Consider the following 17,453-nt stretch of genomic DNA (forward strand, 5'->3'; position numbering starts at 1 on the left):
TAAAAATAACAATGTCACCTTGATGACACAGGTTCACCATTTTATGCAGAAAAGCATAGTTGTAGAACAGTCATAACTGGGCTTATAGGACAGCATCCGATTAAATATAAGCCAACTGGAATGAGACAGAACTGCATATTTCCTCCTTTAGACATATATTAATCTGTTGCATACAAAAACTATTACACTGATTTATATCAAAATTACTTTGTTTACTGATCAAATTCTTTCTTTTGGAAAAAAGCAGCTCATTTCATGGGTTAAGTTTTTCTTCTCAGTTAATAAAGTTGTTCAATTCAAAGTGCTAGATTAATGTGCCAATAATGAGGCCTTTGGCTACATCAACTTTTAAGAGGCCAGTTTAACTATTTTTCCTTAGCTTTTATTAGAAAAAAGTGATCAACATTACAATTCAAAAATCCAAACATGAATTTCAAGTATGGAATGGAAAATGGTTTTAAGAAACATTCAGATGAAAACTACTTGTTACCTGAATAAGCCATATTTGCATGTTCCGATGAATGAAATTAAAGAATTAAAGATTTATTGCTGTGAAACAAAATTGGTAGCACAGTAGTAAGAGACCTGGCCATTAAGCATAATCAGTGAAGTTAACAAATTGAAGATGCACTAACAAATTTTAAGACAGGCAATGGAAGGTCAAAAGCTGGCTGACTCAAATTCAACTGAAGTAGCAAAACACAAAAGATACAGAAACCTCATTTTCAAGGAATTAAAAAATGTAGTAACAGTTTCAACAGCCCACAAGCCAAAATAGTTCTTTCTAAAAAAAAGTTGAACTGACATTCAAAGAGCCAATTTTTTTACGTTCAATTTTGGTTTCCCCTCCTCAAAATTCAGTACAATTAGGGGGAGGGAAAATATATTAATGACTAACATATAACTAAACAGAATGTTGCTGCTCCACTTGGGGATTTTTCAGAGGTAAAAAAAAATCTACATATAAATTTGATATTTATTTAGTACTACAAATTGTACTTCTTATAATTCTGGTCTCTTGCCTCTCAACCCTGTTTTACACATTTCTTGCTTCACTGATTCGTTCTCTTCTGATACTCAATCTGCTCCATTTTATATTTGCATCTGTGCTTGATACCGTTCTTACCACTGAACCTTACCAAAAAAATCTTGAGAATCTTCATGACAGCACCCTCGGAGCAAGGCTACTGATGTAAAAGCAAACTAGATTGTGCCACTCTCTTGGGAGTGTTTATCCTTGATTATGTTTACACTGATCCGAGTGTTCTAGAAAATGATTCTTTGAAGAAATATCTTGTAAACATCAGTTGTGTACAGGTTCACAAGTACTCATATAGTTAGTTCCACAAACAATAACACCAGGATGGTGGCTGTCAGCTCTTGAAAATTAAGAAGAGTCTGCTCCACAGGATAAAAAAAATCCTATGGAACCTTGCAGCCTTTGCTTGAGCTACATAGAAATGTAGCAGATGTACTTGCTGAGGTAGTCCAGTCAGTTCTCCTCTTAGAAACCTTTCAGAATATTTCTGGAAGGGTGACATTGCGAAGAAGCCACTGCTGAGAACGGTTGCCATTGCAGTCTTTGATGCTGGGTACCTGGCTGTCTTCTTCAGTGGCTTTATCCAGGCACTGGTTACTGTTCACATGCAACAGGGTTAATTTCTTTGTCCCGGGGAGGGGGATAATAAGGAAGGAAAGAAAGGAAGAAACAAACATTTAAGGAAATGGAAGAGCTGACCAACATGCATTGAAAGTCAACAAATTTATTTCAAATACAACACAGTCTTTGACTGTTAAGCAGTACACATCTTTGTGTAGTAACCTAAGAAATAGACCAACTCTTATCTCTGATGAAAAGGAAGAACATATATCACATGTGTCAAACTCAAGGCTAGCAGGATGAAGTCAGCCCTTTATGTCATTTATTATTAGACATTATGACTAGAGCTGATGGGAGTTGCGATACAGCAACATCTGAAAGGCTGCAGCTTGTTCTATTTAGTCAGGAGAGTGGGGTTTGAGTTTAGATACAAGCCTGAATGTAATACAATGCCCTTTAACTTTTCCCCAGCCTCAGAGCTACAAATGCCATTGGGTTGCAATTTCCAGTCCACATGGCAGATAATCAAAAGTGATGGGAGTTGACATTCAATAACACCTGGGGATCCAAACTGGGCAAAAGCTAAAGAGCGCCAAACACTATGTAAAAAATTGTAGTTGGCCCTCTGTCCATTGATTCAGCAGTCCTTTGAAGACAACCGTAAGGCTGATGTGGCAACACCAAAGTTAAAAAGAAAGACATCAGTCACTTTAGTCTGTAAGATTATTTTGGAAGCACCGCTTGGTAAAAATAGTTCAGTTTTGTACCATTAAGGTGCTCTACATTACTGCTAAAGAGGATAATATAGCCATGGTAGTCACACATTTATAATGAGTGTTGGAGCCACAGAAACATACACACATACTTCTATTTCAGGTAGAAGGGATACACAATTTGAAACCTGCACTTACAGTCCACTGAAATGTAGGAATTGCTGATGTACAGTCAGCCCTCAGTATTCACAAATTCTGCATTCACAGATTCAATCATTCACGAAAATATATCCCCTCCACCTATTTTTTATTCCCCAAAATCAAAGTTTGTACTTGGTGACTCTAACACTGTCAACTAGTCCCCTTCGGGGTGAGAACGGCAGGATTGTATGTATCTGTGGAAGTGAGTGCATTCCTTTATCTCCAGGAGCCACACAAAGAGTGGCCTAAGGCTACATGCACCTGCTAGGCCACAGTATAAAGTCCAGCTATATATAGGGAACTCACTGCATTCTAGGGAATATTTTTAGAGATTTTTAAGGACTCGTGAAGAATGGTATGACGTCTGGGATTTTAAACACTTATCTTTGGTAGTCTCATGCAGCAAGCTGCACTTGAATGATTCAAATTTCAAAATAGTGCAGAGGGGGCATCTGTTTTAAAGCCATGAAATCAAAGAACAGATTTAAACTTGAAAGATCCTGTTTTAAGTCTCAATGAATCACTGCCAGTCACTTTCCCTCAGTCTGATCTCCCTCCGTTGTTGTAAGAGGATAAAGTAGGAAGGAGAAAATAATCTATACTACTGATAATTTAATTTTGGAATGTTGCAAAGAATACAGTACTTAATGGGTAATTCTGATTGCTATGTGCATTATTCAGATTGGAACACTAATGAAATTATTTGAGAAATCTGTTGCTGAAAGTGTTTAAAAATCAAATATGGGTTTTGTTTTAAAGTTACATAGTATTAACAATACTACAAAAAAGAAGGTGTTGTATAGCATATGTGCATGAATCAACTCTTCCTGGGTCTGCAATAGGACAGTCTCCTGTCAATGGAAGTACAAGTACTGGGACCTGGCCTTGACAATTTGACTTTTTAAATTGTTATTTAGCTATATAGTTTTGATTTTTTTGTTTTCAAAAGGCATATTCCTGCCAATTCTAATGCTAATGAAATAGGCATAGTACCTCTAGAGTACAAAGCCTTCTATGCTAAAAGAAGGTTTGACAGGAGGTTGCTTCTAAGCTTTGCATTTCTGTAGATGAACTATTCTTTGCCGATGCTGGCTGGGCAGCAATGCCACTTCAAATGAGTTTACCTGACACAGAATATTCAGTTTAAATGTGTGAGTGATTCTAAATGTAATTATGTTGAATTACTCAAGTCTGCTAGGGGGAGCACAAATTTTCCTCTACAAAAAAGAGCAGAACAAATCTATCCAGTTCTTAAAGTGTTTAGTTAAGAACAGTTACAAAACAGTATTTGTTAGAAAAATAAACTGAAGTTTATATGATACTATCGCCCATGTAGAAATTACATATACACTGAAATTGTACTTTGCTGTTCAGAATTTCCAAAGCATGGAAATAACTGGTTACAACAAATGAATGATTTTTGCCCAAGAAATGTTTATGTGACCTCAAATACATATACAGTGTTCCCTCACTACTTTGTGGTTCACTTTTTGCAGATTTGCTGTTTCGCAGTTTTTCAATAAGACTATTATAAATAATAAAAAATTACAATTTACAGCCTAAGGAAGGGAGGAAGGAGAAGCCAAAGGGAGAGAAAAGGAGCCCAAGCGGCAACGGGAGGAGGAGGAGGCGATTTATCAACACACAATGGGTTGATAAAGACTTAAAATAGTGTATAACTACTAAAATAATGTATAAATATTAAAACAAATATAGTGCCCCTACTTCGTGAATTTTCACTTATTGTGGGTGGTCCTGGAACCTAACCCCCGCGATAAGTGAGGGAACACTGTATATAAAATAAGTATATAAATCAAACTTTTACCACAGCAGTAATAAATAGGGCAGGCCTGAATTCCAAGTACCGCATAAGGTACTTGGAACCCTCTTTTAAGGCTGAAAACGCCTCCCTTATACTCAAGTGAAGGTATTAAGGCTTACTCCGTGGCTCTGCGAGCAGCCAGGAAAGCTTTCACGACTGCCCGCATAGCGTCTGCGGCCAACAGGCCATCGGAGTTGTTCCGAGTTGTTGGGGAGCTCCTGCGGCCTCCTGAGACCCAGGGGCTTCCTGATGACTTGGCAACTCGGTGCAGCGATTTTGCGCACCACTTTGCAGGCAAGGTTGCTCAGATACGCCATGAGTTGGACTCCAGCTTAATTGTAGTTCCAGCGGAGGTAACCGAGGCACCTGTCTGTCCGATTTTGTGGGATTCTTTCCGGCTTGTTCTTCCGGATGACGTGGAGGGGATTCTTGGGTCTGTGAGGGCGACCACTTGTGCTCTGGATCCTTGTCCCTCTTGGCTGGTTAAGCAGGCCAAAGAGGGGTTGTTGCTATAATAAATGCCTCCCTGGGTCAGGGGTCATTTCCATCTTGTTTTAAGCAAGCGGTGGTAAAACCGTTACTAAAAAAGACCTCGCTAGACCCATCTGTATGTAACAACTACAGACCAATTTCCAACCTCCCGTTTTTGGGCAAGGTTCTGGAGCGGGTGGTGGCCACGCAGCTCCAGGAGTTCCTCGATGACACTGATTTTCTGGACCGCTCGAAGTCTGGCTTCAGGCCTGGGCACAGCACTGAGACGGCTTTGGTCGCCTTGGTGGATGACCTCCGCAGGGAACTGGACAGGGGGAGTGTGACCCTGCTGGTTCTCCTGGACATCTCTGCGGCTTTCGATACCATCGACCATGGTATCCTTCTGGGGAGGCTCTCCGGGATGGGACTCGGTGGCACTGTTTTGCAGTGGCTCCAGTCCTTCCTGGAGGGCCGTTCCCAGATGGTGAAGCTGGGGGACACCTGCTCGGACCCCTGGCCTTTGACCTGTGGGATCCCGCAAGGGTCTATTTTATCCCCCATGCTTTTTAACATCTACATGAAACCGCTGGGAGAGGTCATCCGGAGTTTTGGAGGGTGTTGCCTTCTCTACGCAGATGACACACAAATCCACTACTCGTTCCCACCGGACTCCAAGGAAGCCCCTCGGGTGCTGAACCAGTGCCTGGCCGCTGTGGCGGACTGGATGAGGAGAAACAAGCTGAGGATCAATCCTGACAAGACAGAGGCCCTCCTGGTCAGTCGCTCGTCGGATCGGGGTATTGGGTGGCAACCTGTGCTGGACGGGGTTGCACTCCCCCTGAAATCACAGGTCCGCAGTTTGGGGGTCCTCCTGGATTCAGCGCTGACGCTTGAAGCGCAGGTGTCGGCGGTGGCCGGGAGGGCTTTTGCACAACCCAAACTTGTGCGCCAACTGCGACCATACCTCGTGAAGTCTGACTTGACCACGGTGGTGCATGCCTTAGTTACCTCTAGACTGGACTACTGTAATGCGCTCTACGTGGGGCTTCCCTTGAAGACGGCCCGGAAGTTACAGCTGGTCCAACGTTCGGCCGCCAGACTAATAACGGGGGCGAGTTACAGGGAGAGATCTACTCCCCTGTTTAAGGAGCTCCACTGGCTGCCGTTCATCTTCCGGTCCCAATTCAAGGTGCAGACCATCATTTATAAAGCCCTAAACCGTTTGGGACCCGCCTACCTTCGTGACCGTATCTCCTACCATAAACCTGCCCGACCTCTCCGATCATCAGGGGAGGCCCTCCTGTCGCCACTACCTATATCTCAGGCTCGCCTTGTAGGAACAAGGGAGAGGGCCTTTTCTGCGGTGGCCCCTCGCTTGTGGAACTCATTGCCCATTGAAATCAGGCAAGCCCCCACCCTTTTAGCCTTCAGGAAAGATTTAAAAACATGGCTCTTCCGGTGTGCTTTCGGAGAGTAAATGTTCTATGCTACTCCCCCCCGATATTTATCCTCTAGACTGGTTCACTATCTGATGTCCCGTCCCTCGAGGTTTTATTCTGATCCCTTTCTCACCCAGAGTTTTAATTTTTAATCTAGTTTTTAAATGTAGTATTCATGCGGCCCGCTCGTGTTATATTCCTGTTTTGATCTTATGTTGTACTGTTTATTTTATGTAATGTATTATTTAATTGTATTATGTTATGGTTTATTGTATTGTCTTGGGCATGGCCCCATGTAAGCCGCCCCGAGTCCCCATTGGGGAGATGGTGGCGGGGTATAAATAAAGTTTTATTATTATTATTATTATTATAACCCAGTGCAGCTGAGGGATAAAACCTCTGGCTCCGAGGCCAGCTGGCATTGGGCTCCATGCAACGCTCAGCCTCTTGCAGCGCCATGCAGCAGTCTGGAGGAGGGGCAGAGCTGCCATCGCTCCTCTTCCTCCTCCATCCCCCTCCTCGACGCCCCTCAGAAAGGAGGCAAACCTGCACATGGGAAGTGCTGCCGTGGTCCCACCAGCTGCGCACCCTTCCTTCTGCCCTCCCTCTGCCAGTCAATTCACTTTTTGCCTCTTGTTTGTTCAGTGGGAAGAGGGATCGATGGATCGTGGGAGAGGATGTCTCCTCCCTGCTTCCGCTCCCTTCCCCTCTTTTGAGTATCCCTTCAAAGGGGGGGGGTGTTAGAGGAGGCAACCTCAGGTGGCTGCTCTGCTGCTGGCCCCGAAGAGGAAGGCAAGCAAGTGGAGTGGGGAGCAGAAGAAACAAGAAGCAAAAAGTGAATTGATCGGCGGAGGGAGGGAAGGAGGAAGGCTGTGCAACCGGCAGGGATTGGGATCAATGGATCGCAGGAGGGGGCATTTTCTCCGTGCTTCCTCTCCCCTCCCTGCTTTCGGGTCTCCCTTCTGGGGGGGGGGGGGGGGGAGAGGAAGAGGAGGTGGCCCAGGTGGCTGCTCTGCTGTTGGCCCCAAAAAGGAGAGCAGGCAGCCGCCCTCTTAGTCCTGGGGCCCAAAGCCCCCTCAGTTCCTCTCCCATAATGCAGAATGTTGGCTGAGTGGAAGAGAGGAGAGGGAGAAGCAGAACAAATGCGTGCTGGGTAATGTAGTCTTCTCTCTTTCCCTCCAAGGCAACTCCTTTCCCTTCAGGAGGGTGGCCGTTGCTTAAATTCAGTGGGTTCTGAAGGAGGGATGTAGGGAAAAAGAGGAGGAGGAAGGGTTGCCACCATTGCCTTCCCAAGGCAGAGAAGTGCTTGGCAGTGTGTTTCCTCAACTTCCTTTTCCCCAGGCAGAAGCAGTGTTGGAGGCAAAGCAGAGATCTGGCTTGCTCCTCCTTTCTCTCTCTGTCTGTGTCTCTGTAAATGTCCTTTTCCGTAGAGAAAAACAACCTCGGAGGTGAGCGGAGGGAAGAGCTGCATGCCCTCAAAGGACGGCTCTTGTTTGAATCCTAGAAGAGGAAGGGACCCAAGGGCCATCCAATCACACCTCCTGCCACTCAGAAACACAAAGTGGTTGCGCCCACTTTCAATCCTGTGGCTGCCTCCTGCAGAATTCTGGGTGGAATTTGTAGTTGAGGGAAAGGGGCTGGACCTCTGACTGAGAAGTTTAAAGGCCACTCTCCCTAAACTACAACCCCAGAAGTCTGTAGGAGGCAGCTACAGGATTGAAAACAAGTGCAAAAACTTTACCTACTCTTTACAACATGAATGTGATAATACTGATAGAAGGCTGCAGCTTCTACTCTGCAGGGAGGGAGGGTGAAGCATTTTGTGACGCCAGCATTCGGGGTTGGGACCCATAGTTCAAGAACCTGTTCCTAGTACCAGTTCTTTTTCAACATTAATACACAATATTTAATTTGAACACAGAACAAAACGTGGCTCTTTGTTACATAAGATTGCAATTATTCTGTCTCCCATTTCTAACCAGCAACTACCCAATTCACATACCCATATCAAAACACAGTTATGTTCACAGAACCTTTTAACGTCTTGGATTCCAGTCATGAACAGACTTACCACGGGATCATATTCCCAAAGCTGATTGCCTTTTAAGTGGTGGCACTTAAGCATTGTGACAGGACCATTGAGCTTAGAGACATCTAAGCACAAATCATCTGTTCGAATTTCTTTGTTGGCTGTATATGAGAAAACCTTGACAGAAAACAATATTCAATTATTACAACACATCATATATTGATAACATATGAATATTAAAATATATATTTGAGACTTTCTGTACATACTATGCACATAAAATGATATTGTTAAATGTCTAATATTCTAATGTGGGAAAAGATACTGAAGAACCTTCCTTTTTATTAGGCCTTCTCTATTTTTTCAGGGACCACTACACCCTTTTCCCATTAAATAGAAAGTGTTTACAAAATTTGTAATTTTTGGACAGCTGGGGGCCTTGAGAGCCACAAAATGCTTGTGGGAGGGCCACACTTTGCTTACTCCTGGAGTAGAGTATCTACAGACTATAATATTGATAATTTGATGAAAATATTCATCATGTACATATAAAAGTAATTATCAAGTGAAACATCAGAAGTACACAACTTGGTAGACACAATGCAAAAGACAAGCTCTTAGCCCACATTTTATTGTATATGTAAATATTAGCATTAGAGAAAAAATATTGAATGTAATAGTACTTTTTGCCCTAACAGAGCAACACATTCCACTATTTAATATAAGATAAGCCAGTACTCTGTCTTTCCCTCCTCTCTTTTTGGTAGCAATAAGCACTCCACTTCTCATGCTGACTCTCATCAAAGTGGAAGCGACTCAATGTCCACTGCTGGTTTTGTGGTGGATGTGATTCTAGGGATTCCAAGGATCACAAAATCAGGTACATCTCACATACTACCTGCATGTTTTATGGGATAACAATGGACCTCAATGACAACAGGTGAATTAGATTTTGTCATTTCAAGCCTCAAAGTTATACTGTTTATCAAAATGAGACCTCTTAGAGCAAATTATTTAAAACTTGGTATCCACGACTTAATCAGATCTACAATTATGCCAAATTTCAAACTGATCTCACAAAATTGAGACAAATATAAAAATACTGATATAGCATATATATGACTGGCTCTACATCCACAGCAGTGATTGTGTCAGCAATGGTACTGCACAATGTCACATACTGTATTTGCCTACAACCTACAACCTATCTAATTGCAAATAAAATTGAGAGCATCAGAGTGTCTGAGGTCAGCAAAAAAGCTCTGTGCTGCAATACTATTCCACATTCCCTTAGTATCTACCTATACTTTATACATATTCTTCAGGGCAGTACTAGAGGAACCCCTCCATAAGTTCACCCAAACATGTCTCTTCCTGAAATTACTAACTGGCAGGGCTGACCTAAACAGTGGGATTACAGAGCCTCTGCTGCCACTGTACAACAATAGAACAAGTAAATAATGAATTTAGTATGTGGTCTTTGTAGCCTCATTAGCACCATTATAAATAATAGTCTCTGCAGTGACTGTTTCAAAGCAAATTTTGGTCTTTATTTATGGCACATATTTTAAGTAGTATCAAGAACAAGAGTATCTTGGCAATGTGGATTTGGGGAAAGAACGGAATTTGTGTGTGACTAGCTTGCTTACTTAGTAAATTCACAGGTCATTGCCTTCTCCCTTCTAAAAGGTACTTGTATGGACTTACACAGAATATAAAGTTAGAAAAATGAGCTCACAAACCATAGCTCATTCAGAGAGGGTAAGGAGATACATTTTGAAGAAAACAAGCAGAGTGCAGGAGGAGTGTGGTTAACTTCTTACACATTACTTTTTTCCCCACTGTATCACCCTATCATTCACTTAGAATCACAGAGTTGGAAGAGAACACAAGGGTCATCCAGTCCAGGCTTATACAATGCATGAACATATAATCAAAGCTCCTGTCTAAAAACCTGTCTAAAGACTCCACCAGGCTCCAAGGCAGGATATCCCACTGTTAAACAGCTCTAACAGTCAGGAAGTTCTTCCTAACATTTAGGTTGAATACCTTTTCCTGCAGGTTGAAACGACTGCTCCCTAAGCTAGTATCTAGAGCAGAAAAAAACAACCTTGCCCCCTCCTCAATATAACAGTTCTAATATTTAAACATTATGTCCCTCTCACGTCGCTTTGGGTCTCAATTTAGAGATAAACGCTGAATATAAATAACTATAATAATAATAATAATAATAATTTTTCAAGCTAAACATACAGATTCCTAAGCTGCTCCTAATAATACATGATTTCTAGACTTTTGACCATTTTGATTGCCCTTATCTAGATACACTCCAGCTTGTCAGTATCCTTCTTAAATTGTGGTGTGCAGAACTAGACATAGTATTCTTGGTGAACATAATATTCCAGGTGATTTGTATCTATGTTTCCAAAGTACTATATTTATAAGAGTTTTAATAATCTTTGAGGCTTTCTATCATTCTAATGTCTAACACAAAGGTTTAAATGACTATCTTTTTACCTGATTACCACCCATTCCATGGCAGTTAAATATTCCAACTTTTTCATTTTCTTTTCTTGCCATGTTATCTAGACATTGATTTGTTTCCACATTTCTTATCTGAAGACAATAAAAATAAACAATTTAGAAATTAGCACACTGCATTTAATGTATGCAGACAGACATATCGAAACACTGTAAGCAAGGAGCCCTTTAGCGTCACTAGGGGGTTATTTAGTCACCCTGCCTGGATCAGGAAGAATTCTCAGATACATGCTCTTAGCACCATGATCCTCCTTTATTTTTCTTACGGCATGCAGAGTATAGCAACAACACAGGAGCAATGAGACAATGTAAAACTAGAGAGAAAGAAACATGGGAATGGGGCATCCAAATAGGCTTGAACATTTAAACAAGGCAAATAATTTACCTACACATCAACTTAAGTAAAATTGATTTGTAGATAATTGGAAGACTTAATTTAGAACTGATATAAAAAAGACTCTATATTTTTAAATGCCAGCATTAGAGACAATTGAATTAAACATGCCTTACTCAATGCATTTTGTACAATAATAGTAATAATAATAATAATAGTAATAATCATAATAATAATAATTATTATCATTTACATCATTTCTATCCCGACTTTCTCACCCGAGGGGCCTCAAGGTGGCTTACAGATCTGTCAAAGATTCAATGCCAATAAAAACAACAATACAATACAGTAAAACATAATCAATTTACATTAGGCATTAAAACACATAAAACAATATACAAAACTTAAAATATAAAGTCCATAAATCCATTTGTCCAAAAACCTTGTGCATAATCCTTGATCCAGGCCGTGTCGAAACCGTAAAAAATTTATTTGTTGAACGCTTGTGCGCACAGCCAGGTCTTTAGTTTCTTTCTAAAGCCTAGAAGCGATAGAGCCTGCCAGATGTTGTTGGAGAGGGAGTTTCACAGCCTTTATAATAATATATAGTAACTTTATTCTTCTATCCTGCCCCATCTCCGCGAAGGGACTCGGGGCAGCTCACACGGGGCCAAGCCCAGTAATACACAATAAAATACATCAACATAGGTACATTTAACTTATAACATGTAAAAACAAAAACATCCAATAAAACCAAATAAAAGCAACTCAACAAGGCACAGTGCGCATATTCAGAAATTGGAGGCAGGAGGTTAAAATTACATATGTGAAATAACTGGCAAAACACTGATGGGATGGACCAGAGTAAAGTGCAATTGCTGGGTACAGGTGAAGGCACGGACACCGTTAAGATTATACTGAAATTGTCAAAAGCACATTGACATAGCCATGTGTTCAGATTTTACCAGAATGTGGCCAGAGTAGGAGCTAGTCTAATATCTCTCGGGAATTAGAGCTGGGGGGCCACCGTGGAGAAGGCCCTCTCCCTCGTCCCCACCAACCGTGTCCATCAGTTCGGCCGACCTCAAGGATTACGCAGGATCATAGTAAGAAATGCGATTACAAAGATACAAGAAAAACATATGCTTGTATGCCACCTGAAGACACATTAAAGACCTGTGAATTCTCAGAAATGTGAAGTATTAAATCCTTACCTCTCCTAAAGAGAAATAGTGACGTGGTATTTGCGAATCAGGATAAACATTCTCTAGGTACCAGGAAAAAGGTTTGCACTGTAGTTTGTGTCTCAGACCAAGTCGTGAGGATATATCTCCATAATCTACTTTTGTAACACCTGTAGAGAAGTGAATAGGACTGTTAAAATACAAAATCTTAACAAAATGGGAGATACATCTTTGTCTTTAGAAGAGTCACCTTTATACATACCTCAAAAAGCAGGCTCAAAAGCAAATATGCACTGTAGCCATCACAAAGTTACTATCAAGTCTTAAAGGAGACATGGGTTATTTAAGAATATCTCTATCTGACATGATCAAGTTTGTCACATGTTGCCAATATGAGTTTATATCAGAACTTTTTAAACTGTCTAGTGCCATCTTAAGTGTGTTGGCTGCAGTGTGTAGGTGTGTCACATGAATGTAACAAAAAATGACAAAAATCTTGGAAATGTTATTATTTTACAAATCATATATTTATATATAAGTAAGTGTGTGTATATATGTAAGAAAAGTTTTCATGAGGTATCGTGTTTCCTTCATTATTACAATTGATGTATGTGTCTATATCTCTTATAAGGGGTTAGTTCAACCTTTGGTTTGCTAGTAAAAGTGAATTACTGTGTCACAAAATGATGCATGTCTAAAAAGTGTGTCACCAACATGAAATGTTTGGAAAGCTCTGGTCTACATGAACAGTCCTCAAATCAGGTGGCATACAAGTATGCTTGGTGGTGGCTGTAGAAGAACTGCCTCACTGCCAATTTGTTGGAGAAGAGGAGAGAGCACACCACAATCACTGTATATTTTTCAGGCATCCAACTCATATGCCTCACTGTCACTTCTTCTTCAGCCAAGTGTCAGCAAGGCATTTCTTCTATTGCTGCGGTCATAAAACATACAGGGGTGAAATATGGAGGCTATTCATATGGACTCATGTTGCTATTGCTCACTCACTTATCAGTTTGCCAAAAAAAAAAAAAAAAACGTGCTGCTACTGCCAGTTGGTGGGTGGATGGGTTGGGTGTGCTCTCCCCTGCAAAGAAAGGCCTGTAGTGGGATGGAGATCAGTGTGCTATTGCTGCCAGCTGCAGCTTGTCCAAGTTCTCTTTCCTGGAACCCAAAACTCAGGGTGCCCCCCACCTTGCTAACTGGTTGGGTGGCTGTCTCCGAACAACACATGCACAAAGAGCCTTCACAAAGTCAGCAGACAGAGTGGCCAATCAGATCCTTGACACTGCTCTGTACTAACTTGGACAAAAATTGAGTCCGCTATGCCTTATACCTGTTTTAAGTGAACGTAACTTACGAGGCTTGTACATACACTGCAAAAATATTCATTTAAAAATTGTGTGGGGCACAGGCATGCTTCTTCTTTACGAAGGAACCCCATTGCTCCCCACTGTGGATACTGAGCATGTGAATGTTCAGTATATCTGAATAACCTGAGTGAGCAGATATGGAGGGACCACTTTGGTAGTGTTGGCAGAAAAACAGTGTAAACGTAGCATAAAAACAGTTAACATTGTAGACATCCCATTCAAAATAGCAGAACCTCTCAACTACTTTTCTCTTCATAAATACCATGGATGAATGCGAGAAATAGGTATTTCAAATACTGTTTCATGATCGTTTAAAAATCCAACTGCTACGCTGAATCATGAACAAGTCTGAACACAACAAAAGCTAAGTAACTCTACTTAACGTAATTGCCTTGTTTAGACAACCAATTCACCGAGAACACATCGTTTCAAAAAATCTGCTCTCTATGTTTGGTTTTGACTGTTTGAAATACGTGTTAAGATTCAAATATTTTGTGAGATTACTATTAAGTCTATCATTTTCTGAGTACCTGGCATAGATATGCATATTCAGACTAATTCTGTCGTAACCTTTTTACTATTCCCGAAAATGTCAGCATACATTATCAGAATCATTCTGAAATAACTTCTTTCCTTCATGCCAGTTTTTTCTGAAAATAAAGTGGACCTAGAAGGTTTTATTCACATGTGAAAAGGACTAAATTAAAAATGTTGCAAATATCTGTGAAAAGAAAACCATGCAATCTACTTTGACAGTTCACAAGAGAGTCTTAGAGAGAAAATATGATAAAAAATCGAAATGTGAGGGGCACTTGCTTGTACTGAATGCCCATTCTGCAGGCAATTAGTCTGTCTTAGTCTTTACGAATTGTGTTTTTTAAAAGACTTACACCACATCACTAGTATCTTAGGAGGACTTTATGTTGATGACATATATGATCTCAAATCTTCTCATGAAGCAGGTAGTCAAAACCAGCAGAACTCGGGTTTTATAATAATTTCACTCTTTTTATGTAGTGAGTACCCATAGACAGTAACTTAAAATGACACATGAGAGAAGAAACCCATTCACACCTGTTTTAGATAAAATCAATTATTTATACATAGATGCATTCTTTGTTTCTTCTCTCACATGGCATTTTAGGGCACTCAGCATGATGATGTTTACTATGAAACCAGCTTATTTGGTAAATATAATGTTAGTTATCTTGACTGGCTTGTTGCCATCTGAAAGTTTCCAATGAGAGACTACACAATTGACATCAAATATTATTTTGCTAATTAAATGGTACTCTTCGATTTCATAACATAAGTAGATTGCTGAACAACAGGTCCAGCAATGTCTAGAACCATACGCAATGTCTAAGATGTGAAAGATAGAATTGCCATTTAAATACATTTTGTGTTTTCCTATGGATGAGCCATATGCTCAAGGTACTTAAATGTGTCAAAGTGGAAAAAATGAGAACTGGGCCTTTCAGCCTCTTTCCCAAAACTGAATGATATCTCAATAGCTTCCAAGTTCTGAGATGTTTCAACACTCTAAAAAACAGAAGAATACTTCCAGCCAAACTATTCCATTTCATATATCAAATTAGTGACCCACTCTCAATTACTGGCTAGGATTTAAAAATAAGTACATAAAAGGAAACCTCTAACATTAAAAAAAACCCCACATATTCAAGTTTGTCCTTCTAATGTACATGTTTTATCTGCCAATCCACACACCTATCCATAATGGGGGAGGGATATGAAGAATTAAAACTTAGTAATAAAATTATTTGCACACAGAAAGCCCCCAGATCAAATTAATGGCATCTCAGTTTAATGTGACCTCATACAGAAAAGTTGGAGAAAATGTTGTTTGAGACCTGCTGCTAGAACTGATGGACTAATCCAACAGGCTATGCATATCAGCTATGTATGCTCACTATATCAATTTTAGAAACCATCTGAGTCACTTTGCTCACCTGGGGAAATTATGTAGAAGAAATTCTTGAACTCATCCATCCAAACCTCAGCAAGTCGCCTATTATTTTTATTTATAATCTGTCCTGTACCTCCCGGAAAAGTATAAGGAGTGGCTTTTCGAAAAACATGTCCAACATGTGAACAAGTCACAATTTCCAAAGTTCCACCACACTGCCAAATCTGAAAGCATCAAGAAGCTACCATTAAAAGAAAAATAATTAAAGATTGTTCAGTATGAATCAGCAAACTAAAGCTGCACCAGAAGTACATTTTGCCTCTTTACCCTGCATGCTGCCAAACTCTCTCATTCATTTTGCTGAGGCAAGCACGTTGCATGACAGACTATTGACCAGTATCATTTGAAAAATACCTGAGGTTAAGAACAAAGGAGTATAATTTGCAATCTTATAACCTGTGCAATTTGAAGCCATTAGATCATCAAAGGCTGTCAAAGAAGCAGCATTATGGGTCTGCTTAATTTTAATCTGACACACACATCAAACCTTAAAGCTTTTTATTTGGATGTGTGGTCTGCAACCTGCATTGATTTTATAGAGCGCTTCTTTTAAGGAGCAGCGAATCGTTGAGGGATCCCACTAACTGCTTATATACATTTGCATTTGTCCTTTGGTATAATGTTAATACTAGAGATGTGCGCAAAATTTTTTCCTTCATTTCTTTCATGGTATTCTTTCACTTAGACCATTCGCCTACACAAAACGAATGAAGACATTTTCGTAGGAAACGAGAGGCAACATGAAAATGAATGCCGCACAGGCATCGTGCTTACTTTCGTTTTCCTTTCATTTCGGCCCCTTAACAATAAGCAGGCACTGACAGAGGGCTGCAGTGCTTTCCCATTATAGCTAATGTGTACTAATGGGTGTTAATAATAATACTAATATGAGTATTTATAATGATAGCTATCCTGAGACCCTAAGCTGAATCTGAGAGGGGAGTGCTTCCCCATTACATCCCATGGGTGCCACTGGGTGTTAATAATAATAATAATAATAATAATAATATTAATAACAATAATACTCTGGGGAAGACCCAAACGTTTTAAAAGTTGGTGGGCCCTGTGTGTGGGGCGATTTTCACACCTCTAGGCCAAAAACCGAGGGGGGGGGGGGAGCCTCGGAAACCCTCCCACTGCAGCCAATGGTCTGAAAATTTTCATTTTTTCCATAAGCCAGACTAAAATTTTGTTCGTATAAGCACCCCATTTTAGCTAGTGGGAACAAATACGAAAATGAGACCAAACGAATGAAACTACACAAAACGATCAGCAATTCCATACAAAAGTACAACACTAGTCAATACTGCCCAGTATAATATCTGTACTACAGCTATATCATTTTGCTCTACAGTATATTATACCTTAATAAATTAATTAAAAGAAAGCTGCCTTACCCTGAATGAAATCTCAAGGTTTTCTCCTCCCCATATATCCATGCCAGCATCATATGTCCCAATTTCTTGAAAATAGTCTCTGTCTATAGAAAAAAGGCCTCCTGCCATTGTAGGTGTCCTGTAATAAGATTTAAAAAATACTTCAGATTTGTTCTTTCTTGACAGTGAATTCAATCGACTTGGGGTGCTAACAAAGATATCAAAAAGGGAATACTGAGAAACAATCAACACACAAAGTGATCCTAGAAAGCAGCTGTATATAAAATATTGGAATATTGTCAATTTTACATTTTCACTCTAAAGCTATAGCATTTTAATTGCTCCTTTTGGGGATGATTTTTTAGGCACAATTTCTAGATTTA

The 17,453-nt window shown here is 40.3% G+C and overlaps 1 protein-coding gene across 1 annotated transcript in view; it reads right to left on the reverse strand.

Moving 5' to 3' along the window:
• Positions 1–366: 366 nt before the first annotated feature.
• galnt1 (polypeptide N-acetylgalactosaminyltransferase 1) overlaps positions 367–17,453 on the reverse strand; it is a 55,103-nt gene continuing 38,016 nt past the window's right edge. The window contains exons 7-12 of the mRNA XM_003222244.4: positions 17,092–17,209; positions 15,678–15,858; positions 12,365–12,504; positions 10,793–10,891; positions 8,318–8,452; positions 367–1,662 (exon numbers count right to left, since the gene is read on the reverse strand). Coding sequence (XP_003222292.1) covers positions 1,516–1,662; positions 8,318–8,452; positions 10,793–10,891; positions 12,365–12,504; positions 15,678–15,858; positions 17,092–17,209 — 820 coding nt within the window. The 3' untranslated portion in view covers positions 367–1,515. The remainder of the gene's footprint in view (positions 1,663–8,317; positions 8,453–10,792; positions 10,892–12,364; positions 12,505–15,677; positions 15,859–17,091; positions 17,210–17,453) is intronic.

This window comes from Anolis carolinensis, chromosome 6 (genome assembly GCF_035594765.1).
Source record: "Anolis carolinensis isolate JA03-04 chromosome 6, rAnoCar3.1.pri, whole genome shotgun sequence".
Taxonomy (NCBI): Eukaryota; Metazoa; Chordata; class Lepidosauria; order Squamata; family Dactyloidae; genus Anolis; species Anolis carolinensis.